Raw genomic sequence first — 24,289 nt, forward strand, 5'->3', positions numbered from 1 at the left:
GTTAGATGTTCGATGTCAGGGAAAAGGAACTGCTGTCGGACCACGAAGCTATCAGGCACCTCTACAACATCTCTTAGAGCTGCTTGAGTTCGGGGTTTGCCACCATGTGCCAACACCCGGATGAATTAAAATCCCGTGAGGCACGTCGAAAATCCGAGACCGCCGACGCCGGTGGTGTAGTGGTAAGCGTGACTGCTTTCGTCACCCCAATGGGTCTGGGTTCAATCCCAACCGAGGTCGGTGGGATTTTTCTGAGGTATAAAAAATTCTGGTCACTCCTTCGGAAGGGAAGTAAAGCCGTTGGTCCAGGCCAATGTGTGTTGAAGGGGTGCGATATCCTACGCAGGTGTGAAAGCTGCCTTCCTGCACATTCGATTGCCGTCAATGGATGGCAATCGATGTCCGTCGGTGATTGGCACTAGATTGCGGAACAGAGACCGACGTTAAATAAAGGAAATAAGAAGAAGAAAACCCGAGACCTGTGAAAAAAAAACTTCCCTTCTGCACAATTTACTTTAACGATTCTGATGACGTAACTTCGGCCTACTTCGGTTGATGTTTACTCTCTAATGAGCTAGCCTGGCATATGTAAGCCGTGATTCGTTCATAAAAGTCCCCCTATTTGTGTGGCATATATTAGCACTAGTGTAAGCAGGTCTTAACTTGACGCTTAACGAGTCAGCAAGCCGTATGTGCAGCCTGGTAAACAGAAGTCTCTATGGCAACGCTTCATAAACACACACGAGCAACTCTCTACTCACTTTCGGACTAGCTCTTCACAAGCTAAGTCACACATTGGCGATCCAGATTCCAAATGTGCGACTTACCTTGTGAAAAGCTAGTCCGAAAGTGAGTGGAGAGTTGCCCGTGTGTGTTTATGAAGCGTTGCCATAGAGACCTCTGTTTACCAGGCTGCACACATGGCTTGCTGACTCATTAAGCGTCAAGTTAAGACCTGTTTACATACTTTGAAGAGATGAACTAGCCATATGGCTAAAAATCTCTATAGTAAAAATAAAAAAGATCTGTTTACACTAGCGCTAATTAGGTTCAGCAGTGTGACGTCACGAATGACCTCAATGTTAATCGGCTTAACCTTTTTGACAGTTCAGTGGTACTGTTTACAAGCACTTGTCGTTTTTTCAAAAACAAATATTTTAAAATTCCTGAACTTTAATTTGAAAATTGTCAAGGAAATGCGTGGTGAAATCATAGACGTAACTCTAAGACTAGAAGGTCCCGAAATAACGTGCTCAACTTTTTGGCTCAGCTCAGCTTACACAAGGAGTAGGTCACTCCGCACACCAATCTTGGGTCATCTTTGTTATCAGTGTGCCGCAGGTGTGCCGATTGTACCGGTCATTGAGCAAGCTGCGATTGTTTCTAAAATACCCAACCCGGCTACCTGGTATTTCTGACACCTAGAATGTTTTGGTTTAAAATCGCATGGATAAATCGGTCTAGTGGCAACCATGGAGAAATGCAATGTCTACATCGGTTGCAGATGATGCTCAATGTTGATGATGATGTTCTATCCTAAAAGTCCTCAAAGGCAGACCAGAAAACTAGCCTTTCGTGATGCGAAAAGCAATGGTCTATCGACGACCAGTTGAAATCGGTGAGGAACATTGTTGGAGACCGAATATAGAGGATGATGAATATGACTTCTGTAGTTTGTTTCGTGTGAGTTGCAGCATTATTTGAATAAAGAGTACTAATTGGGTCTGATTAACTGCCTCTTTCTCTCGAGCCTACGTTAGAACCTAAATTTCGGATTTAAATCTATAGGTGAACCGAGAAGGTAACTGCTGGTCTGAGTCCCTCAGGTATATTCAATGAGAGGATGTTCCTGAATATACAGCCAAACAGCACGTAATATAGTGAACAGCTTCAATAGCAGTTGTCCAGCAGTGCTCCTATTCTATTTACAACAATCTAATGCCTACAAGATTGTGCCGAAGGATGTGCCCAAGCTGTGCTGAATCTAATTTCGGCACAATGTGCTGAGTGACTTACCTCATGGGTTTACATCTCACTGCAGTCTGAAAAATTATCGAGAAAATCTACCCAAGAAAAAATTGACTGAGTCCACGTAAAAAGTACCACTGAACTGTCATCAGATTGAGGTTAACCTCGACGGTGCAAAACCTTATATATGCCACACATGTCCCTCTCTCCTCACAAAACAAAAGAATTTTACTCGATTTTCCTTTTCAGTCGTGAATGCACCATTGCTCTGATACCATCATCACCATCATCATGAAGATCAATGGGAACGGTGATAGGGAGCTTAGGAATCTCTCGTTCGAAAATCGAAATGGATGATTTTTCAATTAATCCCATAGTTGCTCGGAGAAAAATTGACCCGATTGCATCCTGGGACTCCTGGGGCGCAATGTGGGATGGTTGTATAACAAAATGTTGGTAGACTGTGTACTGGCGAACTGAAGCCGTTGTGTCACGAGTGATTGGTGATGGAAAGTGGACGCAGGCTTTGTTTTCTCTGCTGAGATCTCTCTAGTTGGAGCAGCTAGAGTGTGTTTCGTGGTTGATGGGGATTTACGCTGCTGTGAGGAACGAAAAGCGAGAGTGCTGTTGAAGATATAGTGGCAGCATATCTATGGGAGCTCTTAGAAATCTTCGTGATCAACATGATGTCATGGATTTCTTTACAACATATCTGGTGAGATCATTCCTTTATTTTGTCTTAAATTTCATTCCATTATTATATGAAACATTAAATGTTGTGGACAGGACCACAAAAGAAGTGGCAGACGACTAACTGGCGAAGAAATCAATTAAAATAATGTGGTTCGCTATAATAGAATTTTCTTAAAAACTTGTGCCATCAGCCACCAGATGGGCTAGTATTTTTGGTTTGATTTGAACAAAGTTGATTTTGTGTGCAATGATGTCTGAAAGTGTGCAAAGAGTGTATCATAGTGCACGGGTGAACTTTAGTTCATCTACTGATTTTTTTTTGACACAACAGCGGGGCCCTGCTTACTAAAAATGAACACATGAATAATGCTCGCGTAATATTTGAAAAGGGCCTATTAACTTTTGTAAATTATTTGCTAGGTCCTTTTCACGAGAACCAAAGTACGCCCACGCAAACCAAGAGCACTATCGGGAAGGGGAGAATTTCCTCTGCCCGATAGTGTTGTTAGTTTGCGTGAGCGTATTCGGTTCGCGCGAAAAAGGCTTAACAAGTTTTGTGTACATAAGCTGATAGACCCATTTCAAATGTTTCGTGAGTATTATTCATGTGTTCATTTTTAGTAAACAGGACTCCGCTGTTGTGTCACTTTTTGTCGAGTGAGTGAACTCAAATCCATCCGTGCACTCGTCTATTAGGTTCTGCAGCGTGACGTCACAAATGAACTCAGTGTTAATAGGCTGAACCTTTTTGACAGTTCAGTGGTACTGTTTACAAGCACTTAGTCGTTTTTTCGAAAAAACAAATTCTAAAATTTCAGAATTTTAACTTGAAAATTGTCGAGGAACAGCGCGATGAAAGGATGTTGCTCATGGACATTGCAGAAGTGTGGTTTGCATCTCACTGCAGTCTGAAAAATTATCGAGAAAATCCACCCAAGAAAAAATCGACTAAGTCCACGTAAACAGTACCACTGAACTGTCATCAGATTGAGGTTAACCCCGACGGTGCAAAACCTAATTGTGTCATTTTTTATGCATTTCAGTTTTGAGTAGAGTAAAAGAGATAGCACCAAAACATTCTAATGCATGTAGTGTTGCCATGTGGTACAATCCAGTATTAGTGTTGCCATGTGGTAAACTGAAAAATTGCAATAGCAGGTTCGTCACCAAAGCCGCTCCGTCTGTGACTTCGTTTGTGACAGGACGGTCCACCAGGGCACCCGATTGACGCGAAATGGATGAGGAGAGTGGAAATGCCAACTCCCTGTCTTTAACATTTCGTGAAAAGAGGGTGGGCTCTTCTCCCCTCTCATTGGGATATCCTCCTGTTGGATGGCCTGTTTTTTGACCGATTGTATGATCCTGTTATTGGAAGGAGATTCTCATTTAGTCCGTGGATGCAAGTGGTTGCGATGTTGCTCACGGATTCACCCAAACCGTTGTTGGCCCTTCATGCAATGGCAGGTTGAATACAATTAGAAGCTTCGGCTGTCCTCTGCTGCTAGATGGACGAAGGCAGTGCAAAGCGCCTGCTTTTCAACTTCGCCAGCTGGCCAGCTTTACGGCGGATCTTCTGCGAGGACACCGGTGTGGAGAACATTTCGTTGGCCAGATGGTCGTTCACCAGCATTTCGCCGTTGGATAGCGAACGGACCTTTAGGACACCCTTGATGGGGGAGGTTGCCTTCCGTTTTTTTCGGAGTGCTACTGTCCATGACGGCGATTTCATGTGTCAAACGGTCCTGCTGGTGCATCCGTACTGATATGCATTAGATAGTGCTGGTAAAATGTATAGTATGCGTTATTTTTTTTTGTAATAGACGGATTTCACGCCAACTCGTCTTCGGAGTTGGCAGCACCCTCTCAGAACCTTATGAAACTTTGTGGGTGTGGAGACTTAGCAATTTTAAGCAACTTTGAGTACTTATTTTTTTCAAAATTTATCTCGCCTAACATTTGATAAGGGTCAAAGTTTTTTGTCGATTTTTTTTTCAAATCGATATAGCTTAAAAATGACAAGCCCTACAAAATAGTGATGTATGGCGAACTTTTAGCAAATAATCTGAAATTTTATAAAAAAATTTAAATAAATTAAAAAATTGGTTTCTACACTCTAAAAAAATATATTTAAAAATTAAAAGTCATTTTCCCAAAAATGGTACCCCTCAGATTTGCTTGATATTTTTTCTCATGAAAGGCAATATAATTAGCTAACTTTTCTTCATACATCGCAAAGTGGGCGCTTTTAAGGAAAAAAAGTTGTTCGAACAACAACTTTTTCATGTTAATTTTTTTTAGCGTGTTTCACTCAAAGTCGAATAGTAATACGCGCACAACCTTATTAAAATCCGTTGAAACTTAATGAGCATAAAGATTTTGACCTTTTGATAATCTGGGCGTGCTTAAAACAAAAATCTAGCCTAACATTTGAAAGGGCCTAATACAGAGGCATTTCGAATGGTGTTTTAATAAATGAAAACTCTAGTGTTTTTGTTTAGTGCATAATTTATTTTCCTATAATTCTCCATACATAATTTGAGTTTTTCATTGATTATTAGTCTATCGGAAACAGAGTGAAATTTTTCGGAGTTTCCTTTGAATGTGAAAATCGCTTAGTAGAAATTATGTTTTGAGAAATAGGTACAAAACAATGAAATTTTTGTGTACCAGGTATAGTTTTTACATGACTGAACAGCTCCTTGAGTTCATCGGACATCTTTGTGTATTGATCATTTGATATGAAGCAGAAGTTCAATTTTGTTATGCTTGTATCTGTTTGTTTAACTGCCCAGTCATACAGTTCTTGTGGAGTTGTGATTGTGTTTCCATAATCTCGAGCAAGACTTGCTCTCTTTGCCATTCGTTTGAGAGTTCCTCCAATTGCGTCACATGGGCCTTTCCAATGAGACGTTGCGAAGAAGTGCCATTCTGCTTCCAATCCATACTTGGACTTGAAGTTGCACAAACTGGCAAAATTCTTTTTATTTTTGTAATGAGCCGCTGCTCCATCTGACATGAAAGTAATTTTTGTGAAACTAATAGATTGTTTAATGAAATCTAACAATTTTGATATAAATAATTGAACTGCTATTGTATCATGGGTCAATACTTCTGAAATAATAATAAAGCTTAAATTTTCCAACTTGTTTTCTTTTATGTAGTAAATTTCGAAAGGATGTATCGTAGCTTGATTATTGTTCCAATGATACCCCTGTGCTGAGTTTTGAATAATAAATGAATAATTTTCAGAAAAGTCGCAAATCACTAAAATTTCACCGTTTGAAGAGAATTTTTTTATTACTTAGGTAAGATGATTGCTCTTTATGAATAAAATCATGGGTTATGAGCTTTTCAACTTTTTCCGTCAAATATTGAACAAACTCATCTGCAGGTTTAATAATAGTTTCCAAATTACAACGGTCGGTAGTCAACCACTGTTGAAATAAAACTTCTTCCATATCATCTGCTTCTAATACTGATGTAAGTTCCCTCACGATACTATCTGTGGAAATGCATTCTTCACATGTACGATAAAAACAATCTATGGTTCTAATAGGACTACTGCAAAGTATTTTGTCTGCAATTTCTTTATATGAATCAAATTTTACGCTATTAATAATCAATTTAACATTTTCATGTATAGTACAGACACATACATTATGTGTACCTGTACTATCCAACAGTATGCAATGCTTTGGTCGGAGCTGAGTGAACGAAGTAAATCCGATTTTAACACTTTTGTATTTCTCTTCAAAAATCATAAAAGCCTCTTTAAGAGACATCATCAATAAACGTTTCTGAACATGCTCTTTATATCCATTTCGATATTCAGAAACATAATCATTACTTCCTGGCATAGGCCTACTAATATCATCACTGTCAAAGAAATTTAAAACAATTTGTTTTTCAGTATCATTAAATCCATTAAACCTGCGCTATTATATGTATTCACTTGAGAGATGAGGTATAAACATATATGCATATTGCTTACTAATGGACACACCTAATACATAAAAATAAATGAATGATTATTTTTCTAATTAAATTAATCATAAATACATGAATTGAAATCTTTTCATGAATAAAACATACTAAGTGATTTTTACTTAGTTTACCTGTTGATTTGGAACAATTTGAGGGTGGTTTTATAGAAGTTGGATAGAGTGTATGCATATATTATAATACAATCCATCACAGGAAAGTGCAAACCATGCTGAGATGGCTGTTCCTCATTAGAACGTTTTGTTCTGAACTCTTATTGGACGATTTGCAGGTAACTTCTCTGTACCCTTTTCAAATGTTAGGCTAGATTTCGCCCAGATTATCGAAAAGTATACCCATAAAGTTTAATCGAATTTTAATAAGGTTGTGCGCGTATTACTATTCGACTTTGAGTGAAACACGCTAAAAAAAAATTAACATGAAAAAGTTGTTGTTCGAACAACTTTTTTTCCTTAAAAGCGCCCACTTTGCGATGTATGAAGAAAAGTTAGGTAATTATATTGCCTTTCATGAGAAAAAATATCAAGCAAATCTGAGAGGTACCATTTTTGGGAAAATGACTTTTAATTTTTAAATATATTTTTTTAGAGTGTAGAAACCAATTTTTTAATTTATTTAAATTTTTTTATAAAATTTCAGATTACTTGCTAAAAGTTCGCCATACATCACTTTTTTGTAGGGCTTGTCATTTTTAAGCTATATCGATTTGAAAAAAAAATCGACAAAAAACTTTGACCCTTATCAAATGTTAGGCGAGATAAATTTTGAAAAAAATAAGTACGCAAAGTTGCTTAAAATTGCTAAGTCTCCACACCCACAAAGTTCCATAAGGTCCTGAGAGGGTGCTGCCAACCACTGGATGAGTTGGCGTGAAATCCCTATTTAGGGATCGTGCCGTCATTTTCTAGCAATTGAGGCCAATTGATTTTTTTGCAAAAGCGTCGCTTTGAAACGATTAAGGTTTTTTTTTTTCAATGATGGCATCGTTTTGAAACGATTGAGGCAGATGATGGCATCGTTTTGAAACGATTGAGGCAGATTTAGCAGCTTATTTATTTTATTTTTTTGCGGTGTCATCGTTTTGAAACGATATGAGCAGATTTTGTGTTTTCTGTAATGGCGTCGTTATGACAAACTTTCTCTGCAAAATAGCTTGATCGAAACGGTGGAAGCAAAAAGATAAAATTGTTTGGAAGTTCAACTGAAATAAACACCGTGGATTATACATGTGAATCAATGGAATATTTTTGGCTATGTCAATCCACCATTCCGAACAAGCTAAGTCATTAACCGGGTTTGTTGCAAACAATCTTTCAAACAATTTTATCTTTCGTGCTGCCGTTACTGATCATCCTTGGCTCGTATGTCGTATGCCATTTTGTCATGATAAAGGCGTTTTCGATTCCATGTGTACATCTAATTAGCGTGGACGGCGACTCTGTAGCTCTTTACTCCAATGGTAAAATCCATAAGCAAACGTCAGACTGTGCGTGAAACATGGCGGACTTCGTACTATCCTTTCACTCCACTGAAAATTTCCACAAGAAACTGTCAATCTTTGCTAGACGAGACGATTTTTCAACGGTGCCGTCAACGCCAATACTATAGAACTATGTCATAATAGTATAAATCCTACTGATCGCGCACGGACAGGACCTTTTCCTACGTTGTGTTATTTTATAAATCAAAAGTAAAAGACGAACGATTGTCTGGCCGCCCTGCCATGGCGGAGGCATACGAACTATTGCTTTTATTGATAGTGAAAATGGATACAATACACTGAGGACGATACATTCATTCCACTACCAGCGGCACCTGTTTGTGTAGTGTTCATCAGTACGGCGGGTAGGGTAAGTACACACTTAGTGGACAGTTGCACAAACACTTACTATTTTAATTATATAATTCTTATAATCATAATTATGGTGCCATTTCGCACAATTTTTTTTTTTTCATTTTCGCAAATAATAAAGCGCTTTAAAAGATATCCAACATTAAACATATATTAAAATTAAGTTTATTTCATGAAATACAATGTAAATTGACAATAATTCTATCGTCAAATTTGTATATAAAAGAACAGTCTTAAAACTTTTCATTCCTTCACATATAACTCTTGATCCATCGTAAAAACTTTGCCACATCGGTAAAAACAGCATAGTGATTGGGATCGCAGGTTATCTTGTCCTGCAGCGCGGCACTAACCGACACAACTCCGCGAAGATACCAGCGGCTGCTTTGTTTGAACACCATTCCGCCACCGCTATCCCCGTTGCAGACCGACGTTCCTGTAGAAAGAATAAAATCTCAAAAGAATATCTTTTTTCTCATATTCAAAATATTCTCATTACCATTCCTAAAACCGGCGCAGTACGACGTATTCGAAGTCACCTTGCTGAAAAAGTCCCGATTGGACCAGATGCACGTCTCGTGCGCCACCACCGGCATCTGGGCGAAGGACAAATCCTCGCTCACCAAACCGCGCTCGTTGTAGCCCCAGCCCGGAACGAATCCCACCTTGTTGATCAAAGCTTTGTAATCCTCGTCGAAGTTCCACAAGCAGGCCGGTCGGATGTAGTTGTTGAATTTGACATCTTGCTTCAGTACTAGCATTGCGATGTCGGCGAAGAAACGTTCGTGATTGTAGTCCGGATGGATGATGACGCGATTGATCTTGGCGTCCTGTTCCGGACCGTTCCACTTCTTGAGATTGGTCTTGCCTAAATAGAGCAGTAGATTGTCGGCTTCTACCGGGCGACGGCTTCTCTCTAGGGCAACGCAATGCGCTGCCGTGAGTGCATACCGGGCCGCTATCAGCGTCGATCCGCAGAGGTATCGAAGATCAGTAACGGATGAAAGGTACAGGGCTCCATGCCATGGGAACTGGGCATGCTGGGTGGATGAACCGTGGGTTACCAATGGGTTTGCTTTAGGTACGACCGAACCGCAGATGTCTTCGTCGTTGGAATTGATGTAGTGGGTCTGCGGATGAAAATAGTTTGAATTTCTATGCATGAGGATACATTTTCGAATAATCATACAGAAGTCTCCAGTGGTTGGATGAAAGCGTAGTCTCCCTGGAAGTAGGATGGTTTTTTGGTAGTACTTCGCGAATTGTGCTGCTGGTAGTCACCCTGGTAATAGGACGTTTCGGTAGTTGTCGTACGATCGGCTACGTAGTGGTGATCATTTTTGGGAGGTGTAGTCCTACTGTTGGCGTAGTAGTTAGTATCGCGATTGTTTTCATAGTTTGGAACCGGTTGGCGGATGGGTCTGGTAGTCGAAGCTTCCGTTGTCGCTTTCTTCCAAATGTTTGGATCCTGAATCGGGTCGTAGTTATTGTGATTTTCCTCGACTGAAGGTCGTTTGGTTTCATGCGAAACGTTGGATGATTCTGCAAATCTGAACAGAATTTTTGTTGCATTCATAAATTTGCATAAAAGCTACAACACACGTATACCTTGTTTCCACTTTAGAGGAGTCTTCAGTAATCACCGAGTTGGGTTTTACATTCAAGTAAGAAGGATTTAAAGTGGAGTAAGTATGGTTAGCAGGAAGGTTAGTTTCAGATTCATGCTGAACAGCGGGATTGATTGCTTGGACTGAATGGGCGGTTATTTCATGCAAGTTATCACTGCTGTAATGTTATTTTTTACAAACTCATTAATTTGCAACTACAAACAATAACAGATTATCATACTTGTTTGGTCGATTCTCTCGCCTTACTGGATCATCCGGATAAACAATGGGTTTGTCGTACGAACTGGCCACAATCGGTTTGATTTGATGACGGTCGATGGTGGTGGGTCGCACGATGGGAATATCCACACAGATGTTTTGTCCATTGAAGCGGATCTGCCGTATTGCCGGGGTTCGTCCATACTCCGAATGCTTGACATAAAATTTTAAGATCATAGTTTCCCCTGCATTCAATTGGTAGGTTTTGTCCTCGATGTAGAAGCGGAGGTTGTCCTTGGTTGTAACGTCTTTAAAATATGCCTGCTAAATTTTTCGATTGTAAATTTTAGGAACAGTAGTGGGAACAATCTGATTTCATACCCCAAAAACGTAAACTTGCCCGTCGAAAATGACATCAACAAAGATTCCGTGAAGTGGTACGTTCGTTTTCAACCGTAACGTTCCGTACCACGTGTCCGATGTGTCATCCTTTTCATCGTAGCTGAAAACTGCAGGACATGGAGAAGTTTTCTGATGGCTCCGGGATACTGCCACTGTCAGCAGTGTTACCAGGAATAGGTACTGAAACAATAAGTTTGGTTTTAAATTAGCAAGTATGATCGTTATTTCCGGTTCTTCTAAGATGCCGTCCAAGATGGATCGTTCTCTCGTGTGGGAACGGTACGCTTGAAACTGGTTCTTTTGCTACGCTATAATTATATAAGTCGATTGAGCAATCGATTATAGACGTAAAGGGTGATACGGTCAAAATTTGGTCAATTTCAACTTGACGTATTTCTTTCAATTTTGCATTTAAAAAACCTGAACACCCCTCATTTTGAAGGTGTGTGTGTGTAGAATGTTGCTCCTATTTTGATTTTGGAATTCACTGTTCAGTTGTCAAAATGCCGTCCAAGCAAGAAGAGCAGCGTATCAAAATTTTGCTCGCGCATCGCGAAAATCCGAGCTACTCGCACGCAAAGTTGGCAAAATCGCTAAAAGTTGTCAAATCAACCGTTACAAATGTAATTAAAGTGTTTGGGGAACGTTTGTCGACAGCCAGGAAGTCTGGATCGGGGGGAAATCGAAAACCGGAAGCCGCTGAGACGACAAAGAGAGTTGCCGGTAGTTTCAAGCGAAACCCTAACCTCTCTCTCCGAGATGCAGCAAATAAGCTGGGTGTATCGTCTACAACCGTGCATCGAGCCAAAAAACGAGCCGGACTATCGACTTACAAGAAGGTAGTGACTCCAAATCGCGATGATAAACAAAATACGACGGCCAAAGCGCGATCCCGGAGGCTGTACACGACGATGCTGACGAAGTTTGACTGCGTGGTAATGGACGACGAAACCTACGTCAAAGCCGACTACAAGCAGCTTCCGGGACAGGAGTTTTATACGGCAAAAGGAAGGGGAAAGGTAGCAGATGTTTTCAAGCACATGAAACTGTCAAAGTTCGCAAAGAAATATCTGGTTTGGCAAGCCATCTGTACCTGTGGCTTGAAAAGCAGCATTTTCATAGCTTCCGGGACTGTCAACCAAGAAATTTACGTGAAAGAGTGTTTGAATAAACGTCTGCTGCCTTTCCTGAAGAAACACGGTTGTTCCGTACTGTTTTGGCCGGATTTGGCATCTTGCCATTACGGTAAAAAGGCCATGGAGTGGTATGCCGCCAACAACGTGCAGGTGGTTCCCAAGGACAAGAACCCTCCCAACACGCCAGAGCTCCGCCCAATTGAGAAATACTGGGCTATTGTCAAGCAGAACCTAAAGAAGACCAAAAAACTGCTAAGGGCGAGCAGCAGTTCAAGGCAAACTGGCTTTCTGCGGCGAAGAAGGTGGACAAGGTGGCTGTACAAAATCTGATGGCAGGGGTCAAGCGTAAGGCCCGGCAATTCGGATTTGGAAAAGCGGAAGCCTAACTGAATATTTTTCCTGAATTTTATACTAATTGAACATGAAAAAGAAATTTAATTTGATTTTTTAAATAAACGATTTCACCGATTTACACGCGTTTTCCCTTGACCAAATTTTGACCGTATCACCCTTTAGACAGCAATCGTGGTAGACAATACTGGTTTGATCGTTTAGTATCGATTTCGTGTATCGTGACATCGCAAAGGTGAATTGTTTGAACATTTTGTTAGTCTCATTTTCCGATTTAATTAGACATTAAGTTTGTTTGAACACAACTCCCAGGCGTTTTCATGTATCAGTAACATAAGCATCTCACTCGAAAAACATTATAAGTCGGACCAATGTTTTAACATATGCGATCTTTATTGGAAAAATTTTCATGATCCTGTCAAAAATAACAATATTTTAAGTTTTTATACCTTGTTACAGACCAGGAAAATTATCCAAAATCTAGTACTTTTCATCGATCTGGAGTTGCGAATTTTTTTGTGGTAGATTTTTATAAAAAAGGGATGCTGACTAACCCGGTTTTTGTATCCTCATGGTTATGAAAGTACTGTCATCTTTTTATTTCTCGAAATTGACGGGACCATCGAGAGAGGAAAAGATCAACAATCAGAACAGTAATTTATAAGCCTACCAGTATGATTCTAGCAGTACTTCAGTTTCAAACGTGTATTTGTTCATCCCGTATCCAAACCGAGATCCAAACGGCCAATCATACCAACTCAGCGACTGAGATTAATTGACTCGGAGAATTGGAATAAACTATGGATTGGAATAAACACAAGCTATGAGTAACTGCAGTTTATTCCAAATCTGAGTAAATTTCGTATGGAAAGAAAATTCTCTGAGTCAATTAATCTCGGTCACTGAGTTGGTATGATTGGCCGTGCAAAGCAAAACTCGATCGCTTTCTTCAAACTAAAGAGCCGGTGGCAGAAACGTCATCCACGAACATTTGGCTTGAAGCCAAAGCTGTTGGTTCTTTGGCTCGATTATCTGCCAATCTAAAGGGCCACCCACATTAGATCCGTTTGCGTTGCGTTGACGTAAATTTGACAGTTAGACAATAGATTTAGCGGTCACTTTTCCGCATCGCGTCCGATCCGGATCTAATGTGCGTGGGCCTTAAGACAGCTGATGCTAACATTGAGAAATTATGCTCCGTTCACATAGATGTTTGATTTGTTGTGTGGCAAAATAATCGTGATAAATGTTCAACAAGCGCGTACTTGTAGGAATTAAATATGTATTATATAATTTTTAAATTAGGTAAGCTAATCATGAACAATTCAAGTTTCATTAATGATTATTCACACAAGATTTTTTAACGCATACGTGTCGTCAATGCACATATAAACACAGCATAAAAACTATAGGCTACAGTGCTGACACCACCGATGGTGGTGGCTTCAGCAAGCCTCCTTCTAGGCAGATGATTGCTTCAAACGTGGAACAAACTATAGTCGCTATATGAATAGTCTGGTGGATAGAATTTTGATCTATCAAAAAGCGGAACCAATTCAAAATACTGTAGACCAACAATTGAAAAGGTACTATCAACTTTTATAAACGTTGGTTATTCTTTCCTCGCCAATCGATCGAAAACTACCAGCATCATCGGATAGGGGAAACTTTCCCCAACCCAAAGATGTTAGTTTGCGTAGGCGAGCCTTGAATCACGAGAAAAGGGTTTCCGAAGTTTTGATCGCAATAGCTGTTCCGCTATATGACAGCTCAATTGGTTCCCGAGATTCTATCCGCCAGACTATGAATATAGCGACTATAGAACAAACTATAGATACTATATATTCCATAGATAAGCGGAGGCACAAAAAGTTGTTTTGGCAACCATGAAAAATAAATATTCTTTCTGGCATCCGTGAAAAACGTTCATGCCATCATAGAGCTCTTCGATGTGCAGTTTTGTTTTGTAAGGTGGGCAAAACTTCAAAATGAAGTGCAAACCAATTCTTTGCACCAATGAATCGAGCACTGGTTTGCTTTATCTTTCTTTCTTCCGTTGTCCGCGAAATAAATCAGAATGTGGAGTGTGGAAAGCGTTTTGTGCTTATAATATTACAATACTTCTCCCTCAAACAGCACCATGATGACGTCATGCTCGTTTGGCTACACTAACTGACAGTTCGTTTGGCTACATTATACTTTTCCTCCGCTTATCTATGGAATCTATGGTATCTATAGAACAAACTAGTGAACTATATTTTCCTACACGCGGTGTATAATGAGTCACGCCAAGAGAAAAACAGTTGAACGCGCATCACGGTTTTCGAAAGATTCCCTTTCTTTTCACTTGGCAACAGAGGACTTCTACATCAACTTCAGATGACTTCTAGCGAAAAAAAAATAGAGGCTGTTGTAAACCACTATATCAGTGATTTTGTCAAATTATCTTAACAAAAAATAGTAGAAATTTTCATTACTAATCATTATCAAACGTATCCCATGACAATTGAATGTTCACTGCGTGTTTATGATTATTCCGTACAGCACTTCCCGTGCTACATATTACCTATAAATTTTCTATCTTGTTCGATTATTATTCCTATTCGATCGTTGTTTGGACCCTATACTACCTGTTTGGATATCGATTTGGAAAATTCCTCTTCGATCATTCGCCTTCTTATAGTAATCTGCTTCGAAGTCGATTTAGAGAAACCTTCTTCTGTCGCCATGGCGCCTAAACGTAAAAGAAAAGGACAATCTCTTGGCCCCCTTATGATGAAATTCAATTGAACAATCAATTTGATATGCTCACGGATGATAAGAATGTTCTGTCATCGAGGCAAAATTCCATTAAAAATTTTTGGTAATGTGAGGGGAACGAAAGTGATCCATTCTATATGTCTTTTAACGAATGTCAATTAAATTTGCTTATTTTCCTCGAATTAGTTTTGGATCAATTCCATTTGTTATGAATTAACGCGTGCCTGTAGATATTATCCGATTTCATCCACTATTCATCGATTATCTTGAAGGTGTAAGAATTATCGAGCATTATGCTGATATTATTTTTAGTGTGTAGCGTGATGAGAACTGTCACTTAAAGAGCCTGAATTTATAAACAGGCGACATCTTATCCATTTGACAGGTCTTCTGCTCGATTGGAATGACTTCTCCCATGACTTTGACAGACAATCGATTGCTCCAATTTTGACATCTCGTCTTTTTGTAAATTCAGGCTCTTTACTGTCACTATCCTGTGAACCAGCGTTGCCAGATTGTTTTCTAGCTAATCGGTATGAAATGTTTTAAAAATCGGTGTTTATCGGTAATTACGATTTTAATTCATTTTATATTTGTGCCGTTCTTGTAGGAGAAAATTAATACTATTGGACTAAGAACGCAAAACTTGCTTTCCAGAAGAAGTCAGAAATAATGTCCGGGAAAGTTTGAATTAGCTTGTCCAGGATGCCGAAAAATTTCACAGAGAAAGAATTAAGAAGCTCTTCTTACGGAAGTTTGAAGAAAGTTCTAAGAAAAGTAGGAAAATCATCCCGGATGCCATGCAAAACAAATATTGAGAAAGTTCAGGCAAAAATTTGAAAAAACTTTCAGAAAAAATCGTATGGCACATCCAGAGGAATCCAGAAAAGATTCGAAAATCGGAAATAGTAAAGAATTTTTGGAATAGCCAATTCCAGGGGAAGTCATAAGAAGCTCAGAAAAACCTTCGAATAGAAGTTGGAAAAAATCTATGGAGAAATTTCCAGAAGAAGACGAAAGAAACTTCTGGGAGAATTCTCTAGACACATTCGGTAGAAGTTTAATCGAACTTCCTGGAGCATACGGAGGAAATTTCCTGAAGGTGCTGGAAAAAATATCCTAAGGTAGATTGAAAGAATCTTCTGGAGAAAGTCGGAAGCCAGACGGCATACAGAACAGTCGAAAGAAACTTCAAGGAGTAGTTGGGAAAAAATCCGGAATAAAGAGATTTCTTGGAGATGTTAGAACAATATTCCCTGAAGTTCTTTATCCTGAAATTTTTCTAATATTCATAAAACAAGACCCCGCAATATTGCTGAATTTTTCGGAAAATTTCGGAAATGCACTTCGGAATATCCCATGCTTCCTCGAAACTCCTTGAAGGTTCCTGCAATTTTTCTTAAGTGAATGAGGCTGTTTTGAAGTTGTCGGATCGTTCATGAAGTACTGGGAAACTACCGGAAAATCTCTTATCTTCTTTGAAGGTCTCTAGACTTTCTTGTGCTCTCAGAATTTTCTTGAAATCCCGGTCGAAGTTTCCCGGGTTCACGAATTTTAACACAAGTTACCTTTACAGATCTTTAAACTTACCCATAACTTCTTAACAATGCATGCAGTTTTCCTGACGCTAGTGGAACCGCAATAAAACTTTGGAGGCATCCCTAAAGTTCCGCGCAAGTTGAAAAAGAAAACTGGTGGGAGAAAATGGAAGAACCTTTCGAGCGAAGCCAGAAGAAGCTTCCAAGGGGAGTTGAAATAAGTTTCCGGTAGGAATCGGAAATAATTTACGGGGCTAGGTGGAAGAAAGTTTCTAGCGGCAAGTTGGTAGAAACTTCGGAAATTCAGGAAGTGAAAAAAAGAATCTTTTGATGGACCTGTTTGTTCACTGAACAAAAGTATTTCTTGGTTCCCACGAATTATCGAGATGAGCCATCAGCTGTTTCTCGTTTCATGGGTAGACAAAACCGGCGGGGGAATGTAAACATTAGTCGAATGAGTATCAAGCATAAGACATTTATATAGATGAATATTTGTTTTGAACAGACTCAAAGAATTTGAGATATTCAAAAAGTCGCTCACAATAGTTTTCTCTGACAGCTCAGCACGGACAGGCAATAATAATTTTTAATATTAAAAAAAAATCGGTATCAATAGTTATAAAATCCCATAAATCGGTATTCTGTGAATCCTTATCTGTATATCGGTATCAAGTTCGAAAATCGGTATCGTTGGCAACGCTGCTGAGAACCTGCTTTTGTGATTATTTCAAACCCTACAAGCTGGAACTTTGGAAGCAACCAAAATATCTGCACGGAGGATTGGTGACCTAATTGACTACCGGAATTGATAGCGAATCGTGGATTTGTCCGACAATAAATCGATTCATCGAGCTTTAAGAGTTATTTTTTGGCAATATTTGAATAAATATCGGCTTAATCCCAAAAAGGAAAAGGCCCCTACTATTGTGATAACCACTTCCGATTTACATGCTCTTCACACGGAACCTTTGAACTTCCTTAAATTTAAGGTTTCACTTTAAATTGGCCATCGGGGTGGTTAAAAAGTGATTCTCTGCCCTGAGGAACAAAACTTTTGAAAATAATGGTAAAATGTTGATCACAAATTCGGAAAAGCACAGAAACTTCCTAAGCAATTCGAAAGTTCCCATAATTTCAGTTTGGGTCTTACAACTCCTGTTGACAATCAGGTTTCTCTAGATTATCTGAATATTTTCTCTCGGGAAAATATTTTTGATAATTTCTGGGGGACTGATTTGGACGAAGTTTATGGCTTATGGCCGCCACAATCTGACTGAGTTTTTGGCAGGGCACATAAGATTTGAAATCTGGCTTGTGTCGTTTGACGTGTAAACGTTCAAATTTGAACGTTTACACGTCAAACAACACAACCCAAACGTCAAATCATATGTTCTCTACCAAAAACTCAGTCAGATTGTGGTGGCCATAAGCGCTCGTATTATGCTGGATATACCAGATCTGCGTGGCAAACATTGCGTCTTCAAAAGTTCTAAACGTTATCTGCAGGCAATCTGCTTAGAAATTTGATGTAAAACATTATTTTGTTCTAGATCGGACTCTTGAATAAAACACGTTTTTTTTTCAAACAAAGTTGCTTGATATTTTCTGAGCTACAAATTTTGCGAAGAATTATTTGGCCTATTTTCCTAATAAATCAAAAAACGCAAAAGATGATTCAATTTTGAAGCCGGATTAAAATCCAGCTGAAGTTGCTAGCTACCAACAGTTACCTCTATGTAGCTACCGTCCAATATGTTTGCTTTCTTCAAAAAATAAACTTTTTGAAAAGATAATTTTGAATAAAATGATGCTTCACATCAAAACGAGCTCATTTTTTTTGCAGATGAGCAGTTTGGATTTCGCCATGGGCATTCAACTACTCATCAACTCTATAGAGTTATGAAGTAACGAAAATGGGTTGTTAGCGGAAATGCTTAAATAAAACAGCAAAAAGGGTTCTCTTCCATTTAATTCCACTTAATTAATTTTGGTATCCATGACAGATACGTATTTCGACTACAATGTGCAGTCTTCATCAGTGTCATTCCCACTAAATAACTTATAAAAATCATCCCCAGGTAAAACAGTCAAGATCACAGGTATGAAAATGAAACTACAATGTGTTGAATCGGAACCTACCTAACTAGTAAAAACCAAAGAATTAAGTAAACTAAAGGAGAAAAATCTATACAACTCTCTAATAAGGAAAATCCCAAAGGCTTGGTAGCCGCTTCTAGACATAGATAAAGCATTCGACAGTGTTTGGCATGAAGGTTTGATTGCTAAATTGGAAAAGTTTAATTGTCCACTCTATATTATGAAATTAGTTCAAAATGATTTAACTGACAGAACTCTGCAAGTAAATTATCAAAATTCCAAATCTGAACGACTACCTGTTAGAGCAGGAGTTCCTCAGGGTAGTATTCTTGGGCCTATATTGTATAACATTTTCACTTCGGACCTCCCTCATTTGCCTCAGGGTTGCCACAAATCTTTGTTCACCGATGACATAGACATTTCCACTACATGAAGAAGTCTTCGTGTTATTTGCAGCAGACTGCAGAAAAGTTCAGATATTTTCTCTTCTTATTTACAAAAATGGAAGATTTCTAACAACGCTTCCAAAACTCAACTTATAATATTTCCACATAAGCCTAGAGCTTTCGTTTTTGAAACCTAGTAGTAGTTACATAGTCACTATGAACGGAGTTCCAATATCCTGGTCAAACCAAGTGAAATATCTTGGATTAGTACTAGATCAAAATTTAACTTTTATAGATGAAAGCTGACCAAGGCTTTCCAAATGGTGGGCAGATTATTTGAGGATTATCTCGCTATGTGGCAATAGTGTGCATGGGGACGTCATGTATAAGATACAATACCTGGTTTTGTATGCGTGGAATACCGTATCGGAAGACGAATCGAAATAGACAAGATATTAATTTGCGTCTTACTTCAAATTTCTCACCGTCCGCTCTCGGTTCACAATCACTGTCTCGTAGCAGATTTAGGCCCATTTTTCTTCAACTGATTAAAACAGTCACCACCTGACTAAGCCATTGCCACCCTATAGGTATTTAGGTGATTTCGGGCTCCGTTACTACACGCTAAACCTACCTACACTTCTTACAGCATTATCATTTATTTTTTGTAAATTTGGCATTGTCCAATACAATCCAAAATACGTACGCAAATGCGATGATGAAGAAAGTGTTGAATACTTGATTTATAAATTCTTCAATTTTCTCAAATGAATTTGATCACGATAGCTCCTTATTAAAATCAAATTTATAGTGAAGTTATGCAGCACACGGTACATCGCCGCCGGTGATAAACGTGACTGCCTCTCACTCCAAAGGGCCTGGGTTAAATCCCAGTTGGCACCGTCGGGATTTTCTGAGGCATAAAATCACTGATCCCGTTTTCCTTCGGAAGGGCAGTAAAGCCGTCCGCGGTCCATGAGTTTGATGGGTCGATAGGTAGGGTTTAGGTGTAAGAGGTGTGCCCCCTGGCGTCGGTAGCATTGGTACTCAGTACGGAAAACAAGATCGACGGATAAAAAATAAATAAAATAAAGCACACAGAAAGAACCAACAAAGAGTCGTAAAGCTTAATGCGCTATGAACAGTTTCATAAATTAAAAAAAAACACTATCAATGTATTCATAACCGAGCGCACTATAATCCGACATATACGTATTTCCCCACACGTACTGAAACTTGATCCTAGGCGATCGACGACGAGAAGGATGCATGAAGATTGTTTGAGTCTCTTTAACTTGTTTCCTAGCACAAATGAACTTTTATATTTTCCGTCGTAAGATTTCTCAAATTGAGCCATTATTCACATTCTAAATTGATTAAGCCTATATTAACCTTCATGACTGCCTCCCGAGTAACATGCAGTTCAATTTCACTTCTTCACTTAAATTCCGTCTAATGCACTACCATTTGCACGTTACACCCCGATCGATTAATCACTCTCGCCCTAATGCCAGACAACACGCGTGCCTACAACTTTTACTTGCACCCGAAGTCACGATCCGACCGGCGTGGAATAAAAATTGCAACTAATATTGCTTCGCAACCCCAGGTCCAGGTAGCCAATTCCCGAAGGGTTGAGTTTATCGAAGAAAGATCGGCAAAGTAATGAACAGCTTATTAAGTACCTGACGATCGTCTGCTGCGTTGTACAGATGTCGGTTGGTGGATCGAGATGGAGCGAGAACTACCACACTAACAACAGGCGCTCGGGTCAGGTTTCTTCGTTTTCGGTCGATCAGAATAGCGAGGTTGTAGATCTGGAATAACCGCGAATCAATTTATTTTGTTTTTGTTTTATCTTATGGTTTAGTCCTATAAACGCTTATGAAAAGTTAAAAACAATCTTTGAGCTGAAAGCATACCAGCTAAAAATAATCGCCGCACCACAAATAGTGATTAAGTTGATACCCACGTTAATACCGGTAATCATGTTGCTTTTATCATAGTTAATCTATTTAGGGGGCATGACTAAGTGACGTAGCACTTTTATACACATTTGAGATCTCTTCTTCACACCTTAGCTTTTGCAGAGCCCTCCTCCACTCGACAAAAAATGCCACGTCATTTATGAATGGTCCTTTATCCGTTTTACCTCTAGAACAGTAGTTGTAGTGCCAATGTAGAATGACGACGAAGACGATGACGATAAAAAAGCAGCGGTTGAAATGGCAGATCTTGCGAATCAAAAAAATGCGTGTTCATCGTTCAATATAGTGGACTGGTTGTGGAAAGTTTTGATGACCTGTTTTCTGTGTGTGGAAAATTACCCATAGGCAACCTAACTGTTGCGCACGCTGCTTAAGGCACTAACATTCCGTAGGTTGAAAGGTTGAAACACAAAATTTTCAGATTCCAATTCGTCGTTAAAGCGAACCCCACACGTATCAATATATTGACGCGAAGGGGAACTATTGACAATTATATTGATGATGTGAATACAGAATTACTGTCAATACCGATGTATTGACGTCAATATAGAATGTATTGACAATACGATTATTGCCAATAAAAGCAAACGTGTAGGGTCCACTTAACCTTTTGTCTGTATCTTGGCTTCAATATGACCCCAGGCAATTTTTGCAATCTTGATTGTTCATCAAATCTATTTTTTCTCTAACATTTTTACATGCTAAATTCTTCTTGGTATGGCTGTCTCTTAGTTGAGACATATTTCAAATTTTATTTAATACCAGCAATGAACTTAGCTTTAGACAAATTAAGGTTAGAGGTACAGACAAAGGGTTAAAGCAAATTGACGTGTCACATGTTTTTTCCTTCGAAACTACACTGTCCATAAATGAAGAAAAGGCTTATATGCTGTTTTGGTTAAAACCGATAAAATAGTACTACATTACAGATGACACCCAGGTTTACACTGCATACAATTTTCGAAAACAAACGTTTTACATGGATAAACGAGTTTTGTAATTGCTACTTCATGACTGACAAGATCCAGCTTAATTGCACATAATTTAAATCCAAATAAATGAGGCTTGGGATGAGATAAACATCCTTTATGTACTGTACTGGCAATAATAAAGTAATCATCGTAATTTTTTTGCCACTCCAAAAACTTCAAAGTGCTGTAACTTTCCAGTATGTGCATTCACAATTCTATACAGAGCTGGAAAAAGGGCCTATCTGCTTTGATCGATTCTCTTCATCGACTTTCTCTTTCGTTAATAACTCAACTGCAACCACATTCCCTGTTGTATTTGACGATTTGGACGATAGATAAAAACCTCCTTTATCATGCTATGTGACAAAGAAAGCACAAAAGCTGTTTGCATAGCCGTGGTTATCAAAAGAGAAAGTCGATGAAGAGAATCGATCAAAGCAGACTTTGTATGGAATTCTGGAATTTATTTTTGCTGGTGTATCAAAAATTCAAATTTCACATCTTGGTATTATTTTGAATGATTCTGTTTGTAAGAAGTTTGCGTACTTATAGTCAAACGAATCATATTTGCTAACTCTTTTGAAAATTGTTATTTCTTGTAAAATAATGAACCAAATGAATTTTAACATTTTCTGTTTGTAGCCCAAACATTTTTTTCTTTATTATAGAGGATTTCTGCCAGAGGCTGGTTCCCCTCTTTAAAAGAGGAGAGCTTCAAATGAGTGGCCCCCTAGTGTTGGTAATAGCATTGCACAGTGGTCCAGAATGCAGATTTAGGTGGAAGGATAAGTTTTGAGCCTGAAATTGAAATTTTAGACCAAAAATGTATTCTACAAAGCTGTTCCTTATAGTTTGGCCATCATTTTTGTGACAATGACGTAGGACTACGTCTGTGATTTCTATATGGGGGTACACTTTGTGAAAAACCAAAATGGAACAAGTAACAAAATTATGAAAGATTTTGAACGTTAATAACTCAGCTGCCCCTGGACCAATTTCAATAATTTTATCACCAATCGATCAGAAATATTTCTACGCATCTGTTTAATTGGGGCTTCCCTTAGCTCAGTCGGTAAAGGCGCAGCTACAAAGCAAGACCGTGCTGGAGGCGGCTGGGTTCGATTCCCGACCGGTCTAGGAATTTTTCGGGTTGGAAAATTTCTCGACTTCCCTGGGCATAGAAGTATGATTGGACTTGCCACACAATCATATCAATGCAAAAATGGTACAGGCATCGAAAGCTCTCAATTAATAACTGTGGAAGTGCATCTAGAACACTAAGTTGAGAGCACGCAATAAGCTAATATGCGATATGCAATAAGCTTGAAATGCGAAGAAGAAGAAGATCTGTTTAATTGAGGACTTCTTCAAGATGTCACTCTTGAAAATTACACGTACAACTGTTACTATGATAATTCAAATTATCACCGATTGCCTGGGAAAAGCGATTTCCCCAACACAGATTTCATAGTTGAATTCCATCCGGTCTCACCAAACGGTGGTGAGTGGTGATGTTCTCCAGTACACAACGAAAGGCTCCCCACAAGCAGCTTGCTATCAAGGCTGCCCACAACCGCTGATCGAATTCAGTTCCAATCACCGTGTGTGGTGTTGTCCGGTCGTCGGCATCAGCAGCAGCAGCAGCAGTGCTTTAGGCACGTGGCGTTGACATCGTTCTCCAGTACACAACGAAAAGCTGCCTGTAAGCAGCGAGCTGCAGCCCACATAAGCATCCATAGAAGGAAGAAGAAGCCGCACCGCTATTGATCGGAATCAGTAGCTCTTCGTGAGTCGCTGTGGACCATCTTTGTCAAACGCGTCATACAAAAGAGTGTAAACAGAGAGAACCCCGCTCAAATTCCTATTCCTGCACAAAACACAAGCTCCAGCTGCAGTTAACAAATAAGATTTATTAAAGGGTGTCCACGATGAAATTGCCACACTATGAACTTGCTCTAACTTTTTAACCGTTGGGTAGAATATAATGAAAATTTGGGTGGATTTAGTTCATAGTGCATTATTTACATCCTGCAAGTTTTAAAGTCCTGTGATCAAAACTCGCGGAAATGGAGTCGAAAGAACAGCTCGTGCGTGATAAAATCTTGCGCATTCATCACGAGAACAAGGATCTCTCGCATCGTTCCATCGCTCAAACGTTGGGAATCGCGAATTCCACGGTGTCGCGAGTGATTAAGCGGTTCGAGGAACGGTTGACCACCGATCGGAAGCCCAGAAGTGAAGGAAAAAGTATTCCGTATAACACCAAAAATCACAACCGCGTAGTTGGGGCCTTCAACCGAAATCCGAACGCCTCCGTTA

General features: G+C 39.3%; 1 protein-coding gene across 1 annotated transcript in view; it reads right to left on the reverse strand.

Moving 5' to 3' along the window:
- LOC135708871 (uncharacterized) overlaps nt 1-20,691 on the reverse strand; it is a 33,405-nt gene extending 12,714 nt beyond the window's left edge. The window contains exons 1-7 of the mRNA XM_065231047.1: nt 20,404-20,691; nt 10,723-10,923; nt 10,364-10,665; nt 10,124-10,300; nt 9,705-10,065; nt 9,015-9,645; nt 8,771-8,951 (exon numbers count right to left, since the gene is read on the reverse strand). Of these exons, the coding sequence (XP_065087119.1) occupies nt 8,771-8,951; nt 9,015-9,645; nt 9,705-10,065; nt 10,124-10,300; nt 10,364-10,665; nt 10,723-10,923; nt 20,404-20,409 (1,859 nt within the window). The 5' untranslated portion in view covers nt 20,410-20,691. The remainder of the gene's footprint in view (nt 1-8,770; nt 8,952-9,014; nt 9,646-9,704; nt 10,066-10,123; nt 10,301-10,363; nt 10,666-10,722; nt 10,924-20,403) is intronic.
- Between the last annotated feature and the right edge of the window lie 3,598 nt (nt 20,692-24,289).

This window comes from Ochlerotatus camptorhynchus, unplaced genomic scaffold, assembly GCF_037179485.1.
Source record: "Ochlerotatus camptorhynchus isolate MF236.1 unplaced genomic scaffold, CSIRO-AGI_Acam_v1.1 ptg000033l, whole genome shotgun sequence".
Classification (NCBI taxonomy): Eukaryota; Metazoa; Arthropoda; class Insecta; order Diptera; family Culicidae; genus Ochlerotatus; species Ochlerotatus camptorhynchus.